Source organism: Coprinopsis cinerea (genome assembly GCF_000182895.1).
Source record: "Coprinopsis cinerea okayama7#130 chromosome 7 map unlocalized cont3.7, whole genome shotgun sequence".
Taxonomy (NCBI): Eukaryota; Fungi; Basidiomycota; class Agaricomycetes; order Agaricales; family Psathyrellaceae; genus Coprinopsis; species Coprinopsis cinerea.
In genome coordinates, this window is record NW_003307538.1 from 916030 (window position 1) to 926077 (window position 10048).

At 50.8% G+C, this 10048-nt stretch overlaps 5 protein-coding genes across 5 annotated transcripts; 2 read left to right on the forward strand and 3 right to left on the reverse strand.

Moving 5' to 3' along the window:
* Positions 1-699: 699 nt before the first annotated feature.
* On the forward strand, positions 700-1995 carry CC1G_00746 (hypothetical protein; the record flags this gene model as incomplete). Its single annotated transcript, XM_001831147.2, has 1 exon — positions 700-1995. One exon carries the CDS (start codon positions 700-702, stop codon positions 1993-1995), a length of 1296 nt encoding a protein of 431 aa, XP_001831199.2.
* Positions 1996-2304: 309 nt separating this feature from the next.
* Positions 2305-3687, reverse strand: CC1G_00747 (hypothetical protein; the record flags this gene model as incomplete). Its single annotated transcript, XM_001831148.1, has 1 exon — positions 2305-3687. One exon carries the CDS (start codon positions 3685-3687, stop codon positions 2305-2307), a length of 1383 nt encoding a protein of 460 aa, XP_001831200.1.
* Positions 3688-4520: 833 nt separating this feature from the next.
* CC1G_00748 (hypothetical protein) lies at positions 4521-5742 on the reverse strand (the record flags this gene model as incomplete). Its single annotated transcript, XM_001831149.2, has 5 exons — positions 4521-4847; positions 4914-5107; positions 5168-5379; positions 5444-5504; positions 5559-5742. The coding sequence occupies 5 exons, from the start codon at positions 5740-5742 to the stop codon at positions 4521-4523; spliced, it is 978 nt and encodes a 325-aa protein (XP_001831201.2).
* A 1097-nt stretch (positions 5743-6839) lies between these two features.
* Positions 6840-8734, forward strand: CC1G_00749 (actin binding protein). Its single transcript, XM_001831150.2, has 7 exons — positions 6840-6948; positions 6999-7041; positions 7102-7455; positions 7522-7744; positions 7801-7864; positions 7920-8198; positions 8248-8734. The coding sequence occupies exons 1-7, from the start codon at positions 6907-6909 to the stop codon at positions 8413-8415; spliced, it is 1173 nt and encodes a 390-aa protein (XP_001831202.1). The 5' UTR covers positions 6840-6906; the 3' UTR covers positions 8416-8734.
* CC1G_00750 (bud site selection protein 16) lies at positions 8459-9894 on the reverse strand (the record flags this gene model as incomplete). The annotated part of the gene is made up of 6 exons (XM_001831151.2): positions 8459-9174; positions 9230-9338; positions 9390-9482; positions 9537-9641; positions 9691-9724; positions 9784-9894. 6 exons carry the CDS (start codon positions 9892-9894, stop codon positions 8541-8543), a joined length of 1086 nt encoding a protein of 361 aa, XP_001831203.1. The 3' UTR covers positions 8459-8540.
* Between the last annotated feature and the right edge of the window lie 154 nt (positions 9895-10048).

Below are 10048 nucleotides of genomic sequence, written 5' to 3' on the forward strand. Positions count from 1 at the left end.
TCTAGCAAAGTTGTATCTGTCGTTGTCTCGAGTCAACGTACTGGGAAGTCGAGTCTAGCAGAGGAGAACAGTGAACGAACTGATTGAATTCGCTGTCCACTGGCAAGTCAACGCGCGCGCCTAAGTAGCAGTTTTCGTGTGAATTGATTACAAAGCCGATAGTCCCAGTTGCGCTGCCAGTCCAGCTTTACACCTCTATACACTGGTACCTTCTGTCTTCCACTTTCAAATTCTTCCAGTCTTGTCGTAAACTTCGACTGCCAGACCCAGACTGCAACCTTTTGGGTTCTGTAAATCCCTGTTCAGCGGGGAATGTGATGATCCGGACTATCGCCGCCAGACAATTAGCTCGCAGCGACACAACGTTTCTGAGCCATTCGACCAGTTCACGGTCGCATTGATTCCACGAGACCGACTATTGTTTTGGAGTTGGACATTAAGGCCGTCATGGATACCTCAACTATTGTTACTGCGGTTGCGTAGAGGGTATCAGTTCAGCGTACCCTCTATAAGAACGATGGTGTTTGAGGCTTTCGAAGCTCAACCCTCGACGCTTGGAGCTGGCTCCCATTTCTCCCAACAACACCCCTACCTGAGTAAGACCTTCATTATCGTATCCTTGGAACTCAAATGACTAACTTTAGAGAAAGTCCAATGGCCCTTGTAGATTTTCGATCGCTTAGCTCCATGCTGTCGACCATGACCAGCGGTTGGGATTTCCTACGTGCTACACAACGCAAAAAGAATACCATTGGCATCAATGATCTTCCTCCTGATGTCCTTGGGGAAATATTCATCCTCTGTGCTTTCGAGGATGAATTATGGCCATTCTTTGCGTTCGTTCCGGACTGGATGGATCGTGCGCCAATAAAGTTGACTTACGTCTGTCGACTTTGGCGGTTCATCTGCCTTTCGCTACCTACTCTGTGGGTGGTTACACCTTTCACGGTGCTTCCGCATCCCTCTTGCACCAGTCTCTTGGGGAGGTACCTGGATAGATCAGGGAAAACGGGGCTGCAACTTGACATCTCCGACTCATCCATGTCGAAAGCTATTTTGCCGATTGTGCTCCCTCAATCTTATCGCTGGAAAGCAGTAATCCTTCCGGCAGAGGGCCCCTCTATGGAAGAATTTCTGTCCCTTCCACCCGATTCTACGCCTTCCCTGGCTGCGATCGCCGTCCGCACGACCTACCCGACAGTCACACAGACAACCCTATCCTTATTCACCTCCAAAATCAACGACATATCTTCCCTCCGACAAATCTCCCTCCACCTCATTGACCACCCTGCCCCCCACATAAATCCGAACGTTCTTGATTTGGACCCGATCCCCTTCGAACGGATGACACACGTCAAATTATGCGTGAAAAATCTCAGCTCCAGAGAAGCAACCGACATCCTCCAGCGATGTACTTCAGCGGTGCATGTATCCATCATGATGGTTCTCGATCCCCCCGGCGTACAACCACCCGACCCCAATTCAACACCACGGATCGAACTTCCACATCTGAAATCGCTCACGGTTCAGTCCTCAACCGCGGTTGGTTCAATACTAGGCCACTTCTCGTGCCCTTCTCTTCGCCGGCTCTATATCCGTGATTTAAAGCCCTTTACGCCCTCCGACTATGATGAAGACGAACTCAACTTGACGAGTTTTCTGGACGGAACGAGCCTCGAGCAACTAATTATCTGCACCGGGCTACGACGTGTAACCTGGGAGTGGGCTTTGCGTTACGCTCGCCTTTGCCGTGAGCAGGTCGCCAATCTCGAAATTCGAGTAGTCCGTCCCCTGGGTCCGCGGGTCGAATTGTTTTGCAGCGAACAGTACCGATGTCCTGCCGCCAAATGCGAACTGCCGCACGTGGGATGGAGCTCGCGAAAAGGAGAGCACTTGGGGGCTCCCTTGCGAGTTACAGAATGGGAAGAGCCGTTTTGGACTGTGTTCGATCCACACGAGTCCCTGCAGTGGGATGACTGGGGAACTCGAGCTTAGAATCCCAACTGGACTGCCGTAACTGCATACATATGTCAATGAGTACCACTATTAGTCCGTAACAATATCCAGATTAATATGACTACTGGTCCTTGAAAGTCGCCAACATGGTGGGCATTCCTGAGACGAGGGATCAAAGGAGGGATCTAGCCTGAAATGCCATAATAGATAGTGACCTCTGTGTCAAACCCCAGTGGAACAGTAACGACTTCGGTGCCCCGAAACAGTGTGATGGGGCCGCACCTATCCCCCTGCCGAGCGGTCTTGTGCATGTACTGCAGTCGTATGGGAGGAATGTGTGCATGGATCTTATCCATTGCGCCGGAGTGGTGGTTCGCATGTGACGTCGAGGCGTCTTCCGGAGATATTGTCGTGGAGTTTGGAGGGGAAAACTGGAACGATCAGCCTTTCCAGGTTTGGGCAACCGTTACCTTTGAGCAAGTAGAGAAGTGCTGAAGGGTAGATGGTCTCCGAAGAGTGAATCTTGAGAGATCGAAGCCGGGAGAGGTTGACCGACTTCAAGGATTCGCCATTGGGGTTGACTGGTGCCCCCCAAACCCGCACTGGCCGCCCAAGCAGACAGTCCACTCCCCATTCTAGTGCCTCCAGATTGGGAGTCTCATGCAATATTTCAGCAACAGCTTCCGGCCAGGTCGATTCATCAGGTGAACGACACGAAAGCCTTTGTAAATTCGACCCAATGAACGGGAATTTGGCTAGTCTTTTCATGAGTGCAGGATAGGTCGTCGCCAGTTCGAGGTTGGTCACGGAGGGACAATCAAGGATAAATGGTAGTGCTTCTCCTTCTTTGCAATGGAATTCCAGGGCGAGATCGGTGAGCTTCGGCATCTGGATAACGGGGAGATTGGCGGCTTGGAGGCACCACTCCGGCTCTGCGACAGCGTACGGATCATCGTCGTAGAACCGTTTCACTCCCATTAATCTGAGCTTCTCAAGTTGAGGGCCACAATCCGCCAGGATCGCATGACAGAAGGTGACCGATAAATCGTCTTGGATGGACAGAGCGCGCAAGTTAGTCCAACGGAACGGTGTCGGCTGGCTGCTGGGATTTCCGTGCGTGAAAATTGGCGGCCACGAGCCTGTCGCACCTTGATTTTGCTTCTCGAAGGAAAAGCATCGCGCCATTGAATTTAACCCCATGGCGTCCAGGAAGGTGGCGAAGGGCACCGTCAAAGGCTCGGACGTTTGGCAAAGATGGGAAATATGGTCATGACGAGTGTATGTCGAGAGAACCTCGACGGAGTGAGTGGCGAGGGGGATGAGGTGGCGTGCCATTGGGAAGTGTTGTGAGGGGCGATGGTGTTGGTGAAGGGCGAACTCGGCAAGATCGATAACAATCTTTGAGAGCCGAATTCTGGAGGGATCGGTGTGGGAGAGCAGGTCGACAATTTGCTTGCTGAGATGGACGACGTCTTCGTGGAAGGCAACGTGGACGAAAGTCCAGTACTCCGGAGATCGAGTGAGCAAGTAGTCACGCCAGGCCGAGCAGACCCATAGCGGCAAGAGTTGCTCCTTGACGGACGTCGTCTCTGGCTCTGAGCTGTAGTGCTCCAAGATGAGGGACTGCAGTTCCCAAGGCAGCGTCGGGATGGGGTCGGGGACTGGGACTGGAGAGGATTGGAGGGAAATCTGCTTGATGAGCCTACGGCCAACGATCCCGAGGAGGCCCATGTGGTCGAGGGATGCGCGAAAGCATAGCCATAGCACTTGTCGACACCATCGAAGAAAACTCATGGCTCAGATGGACGCCAGTCGTGCACCAGTCCTGACCTACTCGCTCTAGATCATAAGCTTCTGCAGAGATCCAATGTTAGGGACAACTTACTTGACGCTGTGTGGTTATGAAGGGAGAAGGAATCTTTGAGCGACCGACGTTCTTATATCGCAAAGCTGCTTCCTTGTTGTCCGCAAAGGTATCGTGGTGCCTACAACATTCCTTCCCAACCTTGGTTGCAATGCTGTCAGATTATGTCGCTCGTGGACCACGTAAAGTCGAGTGTTGCCAGTGTAAATGAGCGGGTTGCAGGGTTGTCCTGTACCCATTCTGGTTCTTCCTTTATAGCCCGGGCGCCTTGTTGCCATGATTCCAGCTTTCATCTCGTTTCTGAGATCGCTGGCAGAGACTGGGTTGTTGTATTCCTTCCTGAAGTCGTCGTTGTCGTCGTGGATGTGATGAGGAAAAGAACAAGAAGGGCTTTAAGTAAAAGTTCCGTCTAGTATTGATGTGATGACGTAACGGTGGGCGCTTAACAAGCCTAGTTTGATTTCCATCCTGCTTTCGCGACCAGCAGCGGGCTTGACAGGGTTCAGAAAGGAGTGGATTGTGCGCAATGCAGTAGAGTACATAAGTCACGAATATGTTACAATAATTTACATACATAATTCTAATTTTCCATAATCATCATAGAGGCATATAGATACGTCTTGGGACATGAACATGAGCTTGAGTCTAGACATTCATCGTCTTCTGAGCAGTCAGGCAGCGCCTTCATTGTGTCACAAGCCTATCGACTTCGCAATGAGCTAGATAGGCGCATCACCGGATCCTCCGGCTTGAGCAGCACGCTACTGGGACGAGCAGGGAGAGTTCGACTCAACCGTGCCAACGAACTTGCAGGCATCAGGGGGAAAGGCTGCGAAATCTGAACAACCGTGGTCGTCGTCGATGTAGGTGCGTGTGACCCAGTGAGGAAGCGGATAGATAGTGGTCCAGTGAGTCCCGAGCCTCCCGAATTACGGCTCCCTGATCGTTGTGGAGAACCGGCACCTCCTAGATGTAAGACTGCAGTCGCGATGACTGGAACGTTGGCGACTATGATTGAAACGCTGCTCTGTAGACAGATTCAAAGAAGTTGAAGTTTATACTGACATTTTGTATGAAGAGCTATGAAACATACCTCGATGAGCGCCACGATCATAATTTCTGGACCGTTCAAGGTCAGAATAAAAACGGCGTGCACCATAGATACCATCGTTGTAATCGTGCAGGTAGAGAAGATCACCATTAGACGGGACCTCAACCACCGATCTTGTAAGACGACCAGGAGCTGTAATGGGATGACGAGGAGAAGTAGGTCACTGAGGGTATTGACTGGAATCAAAAAGGTCAATTCTCCAAAGTCGCTACAACTCAGAGAGGTTCGCAACTCACAGATCAACTGGGTAATTGCAACTTGACGCGTCAAATGACATTGCGGAATGGGATGTTCTCTCCATGGCTGTTCCGAGCAGATGAAGAACAGTTGGGCAATCATGAAACCGCAGACAATGAGAAACAGGAAAGCCGAGGCGTAGAGGAACTTCCGTCGCAGTTTGCTGGGATCTATACGGATGATTGAAAATAGAATCGAGAGCCTGGCGAACCTGTGAAACACGGGTCAGTTCATTCCTGTGCGCGGTTACACGCGAAGGGATGGGAGAGACCTACCAGACTATCACATAAAAGGTCGTGATCATGAGGTAGTAACGAGCGACACCAATCGAAGAGGCTGCAACGCGTATTCAGCTATGAGAACGTCGAGGAATTCGAAGAAGTCGCGTACAAAGGGGCGTGAATACGGCGGCCATTTGCACACAGAGCGCGAGCATGGAACAAAATGCGCAGACATCGTCGATCCAGAGCTTTGAACGTCTCACGAAGAGTCGGTAGGAGGTCGAGAGGATGGCGACTGCTGAGCATAATGACGACGTAACTGCAAGGCCGATGCAATCCCCATAGTTAGCCATCGTAATGCATACTGGGATCGAGGGGAGGAATGATCATGGTCTTACGTTGGAAATGAAAAAGATTATACGACGACGACATGTCGACGTCCACGACGGGGGAGGAGGAAGGGGGCGGAGAAAGAGAGGACGGAAGACCAAGTCAAGAAGTTAAACAGGAAGACGCCCAACGAAGAAAACAGAACCAAAAGACGCGCTCCGCGCTAGTCACGTTCCCGTGTTTTGTTTAATCCAACTATGCGCGATGGAATACATGCATGCATAAGATGGTAAGTTCTGGAGAATAGGCGCAGCATGAATAGTCGCCGGAGCTCCTCGAGAAGCGCGTGCCTGGTTCATCATGCATGCAGCATTCATGACAGTTGGCCGTCGACCCTCGGTCTGATAAACTACTCGATTTCCCGAAGACGCAGCATTACCGGCGAGTTTGGACGAGTTTTACCTTGAGGTCGGGAATAGTCATCGACGAAACCAAGACAATAGTACGGTGACGGTGGGCCGAAAATATTGCCTCTGGTCTGCCTTTCAGACCGACGTCTGCCAGAGCGGTATTGTATCGTAGCCGCCTTCGAAAATACCGAGTCCCGAGTCTATGACGACAGCAGTGGTGCGGATAGTGTCCTTGGTGCAGCGAAGAACAGGTTGGGGCAGAGAAGCAGACCGTGACTAGACAATACGACGTCAAAACATGGCATGACTGGTAACAAAAGCATCTCTAGCCAGTCGTATTCATCGGAAGTGGATGGAAATATGGCCGCTAGAAGAAAGTATCAGAATGAAAAGAGGGTAAAGATTAATCTTTGCACTGTAGACAAAGCGATATCCCGCCCGAGATATTCAAGCGTTCAATTGTTGTATGGTTCATGTACGAGTATAAGGCACTTCGGTCCTTTGTACTGATGATAGAAAGAGGCCCCCAAATCGCCCTGGCAGTGGATGGAGAAGTTATGGTCGAAGGAGATATATACCGTGACACCGGATGCTGGATCGCCATCAGCTTGTTTGTGTTTGTTTCAGAGGCTAATGCCCTGCCCCTAACGCCGAAACGCGCAGCGGCGACTGCGTTACCGTCATCACCAGTCCACTCTGTTGCATCGCTGCACATCTTATAACCTTGGATTCTTCTGAACAAGTCTGGCTGTAACGAACACCGTCTAGAAACAAGAAATGGATCCTGAACTTCCGCTTGTGGTGGACAACGGTACTGGTGTGCGTATTAAGACTCCCCTTCACAACCGTTAGGCTTACCGGTATTGCAGTTCGTCAAGGTTGGATATGCAGGGTCAAACTTCCCCGAGCATGGTGCGGCTACATCCTTATCAACACAATGAATGATGTCCTGAAGCCTTGAACGATCTCCAGTCTTCCCATCTATTATCGGTCGCCCTATTCTGCGCGCTGAGGAGCGTGTCGGAAACACTGTTATCAAGGATATTATGATCGGCGATGAAGCAGCTGAGAACCGTAATTTCCTGCAAGTTACTCAACCCATGGAGCACGGTATTGTGAAGAATTGGGAGGACATGAAGTTGCTGTGGGATTACACTTTCGATGAGAGGCTCAAGGTCGACCCGAGGGGAAGGAAGGTGTTGCTCACCGAACCCCCTATGAACCCTAAAACCAATCGGCAGAAGATGTGCCAAGTTATGTTTGAGGAGTATGGATTCCAGGGCGTCTACATTGCGATTCAAGCCGTATTGACGCTGTATGCTCAGGGTGAGTTCCAGATCGTGTCGACTTGTTTCAAGAGTTTACTGACCAGATCATCTGTTTAAACGACAGGGTTGACGACGGGTGTTGTCGTGGACTCTGGAGATGGTGTCACCCATATTGTGCCGGTTTACGAAGGCTACTCGATGCCCCATCTAACGCGGCGATTAGACATTGCTGGACGTGACGTTACTCGATATCTGATCAAGCTCCTCCTCATGCGTGGATACGCGTTCAACCGAACTGCTGATTTCGAGACGGTCAGAGAGATCAAGGAGAAGTTGTGCTATGTCAGGTCTGTTGGATCGCCCAGAATGTCACTTGTGATGGTACACTCAACCTATGTTCCAGCTACGACCTTGAACAAGATACCCGCCTAGCAGAGGAGACCACCGTTCTCGTCGAAAGCTACACTGTGCGCCACGCTGTCATTGCCTCTTATTCCACGACTTATGTATCCTTATCTTTAGCTTCCTGACGGCAGAACCATCAAGGTCGGACCCGAACGCTTCGAAGCACCTGAGTGCATGTTCCAGCCTCACTTGGTCGACATCGAGCAACCTGGTGTTGCAGAGATGCTGTTCGGTGCCATCCAGGCTGCGCCAGTCGACGTCCGTTCAGATCTGTACAAACACGTCGTCTTGTCTGGCGGTTCAAGCATGTACCCTGGTCTCCCCAGTCGTCTCGAGAAGGAGATGAAACAGCTGTACCTCACTCGAGTCTTGAACGGCGACCCGTCTCGTTTGAACGTAAGAGCGGCGTTATCTTGTGGCGCAACATCCACTGACTAGTTTACAGAAATTCAAGATCAAAATCGAGGATCCTCCTCGTCGTAAACACATGGTCTTCCTCGGCGGTGCTGTGTTGGCGGACATCATGAAGAACCGTGAAGACTTCTGGATATCGAGGGAGGAATGGTTCGAGAAGGGCATCCAGGCCTTGGACAAGCTAGGACGAGGTGATTAAACGCAAGATTATCATTCGTTAGCAGCTTGTTAGTATGTATATCGGGTACTTAATTCAACATCAAGATATGTCTGGATATCGTCGCGGTCTACTAAATATGAAGCAGGATGCTGTAAAAGGTCTACCTAGGCGTCTAGATTCCCGTCGAAAGAATCCCAGAATCCATCCCAAAGCTTTAGGACTCGGGCCTTATCCACCTCTTTGCCCCTAATTATATCCTGCCCCTGGATCAAGGCGAGTTCTCTACCTCGCATTCTTCGCGTCCTTCTCAAAGGATCAACACGGTCCAACTCGTCGTCCGAAGGGAGCCGTTCCTCCGAAGGCAACTTCATCGCTTGCTCGTGCGTGATTTCCAAAAGCGCGTGCGTTTTGGCAAGTGCCGCGGAGGCTGCAATTGACAACGCAGTCGATTCGGGACATTTGGGCGTTTCTATGGGATTGAAATGCCCGAGGAGGAGCGCTGCGAATAGATCGCCTACTCCCGAGAAGTACCCTGGTATCAAGGGAACTACTTGCGCGTGGACGACGGATAATGAATTCGAGTCGGAGGGGGAGTGGGTATCTGGGACAGAGGAGGATAGGCAGAGTAGAAAACCGCTATCTGAAGGTGGTTTGATTGCTGAAGGAAGGGACTCCCAGAGCCAGTGTGTTGCGGGTATCGAGCTGATGACAACATCGGGGACATGGTATCGTTTGTGGAGGATGGCGAGTGCTCGTTGAACGGAAGCAAAATCCTTCAGCTTAACTTCTGTTAGGACCCTGGTATCGACATTCATGAGTATGTTGATGATAGCTGGAAATGGTAGACACGCACTCGACTTCAAACCAGTTGGGCGTTATGATCGTCGCCAATGGAAGCATGTTGCGGTATACGGGTATCACGTCTGCTGCAACGTATAGTCGCCCTGCATCTCCCATTACCGCTACAAGATGATGAATCACTGGGACTCAAAGTCATGCCAGATAACACTTACGGTCTAGTAAGTAGATCATGTTCGGTCTAACGTGCTTTAGCTTCGAAGCCAGCTTCTCTACGGCCGTTAGGGCTTCCGCTCCCGGAATGTAACCTGACCAGTAGATCAGATAAATCACGTCGTACGATAGTAAGAGCCTAAACTCACCCGTCAGTAGACGAGACGGTAAGAGCAGCTCGTTCTCCTCCATGCTCTGGAAGATGGAATTGAGCTCCTCGGCTGTGGCCTTAGACCCTCCAGAACGGCCATATCCTAGGGAATATTCAAGATCTTGGCTTCATACTGGCTTGATCAGTCATACCTGCATGGTTGGAAAAGTTCACTGTATTCACTACCTTGTGGTAAGAACCGCTCAGTAAATGGAATACTCTGGAATTGAACCTGGGGTACGTACATCCACATCGTATCCCAGACACTGTAGAGGGAATACAGCTGCCTTTCCACCGACATATCCAAATACGACGTGCGACTGGATACTCAGAATCCGTTCTGGGTGCTGGGTCATCGAGGTAGAGGAAGAGGAGAAGAAATGACTCCCTTGAAATTGCTAGAGTTACCTTTTATGGTCTGATCGGGGCTTATCCGGATCGGGAAGGTGGTCAGATCCCTTGTTGGCGGTGGGCACGTAGGACGCGACGTGTGTCTTTTCTTCTTCTCCA

What these genes read in the sequence shown, in the direction of transcription:
- CC1G_00749 (XM_001831150.2), top strand. Translation starts at nt 6,907, where the DNA reads ATGGATCCTGAACTTCCGCTTGTGGTGGACAACGGTACTGGT. An exon ending in GTCAAACTTCCCCGAGCATG is followed by an intron (nt 7,042 to 7,101) that starts GTGCGGCTACAT and finishes AACGATCTCCAG; the next exon opens with TCTTCCCATCTATTATCGGT. An exon ending in TTCTCGTCGAAAGCTACACT is followed by an intron (nt 7,865 to 7,919) that starts GTGCGCCACGCT and finishes CCTTATCTTTAG; the next exon opens with CTTCCTGACGGCAGAACCAT.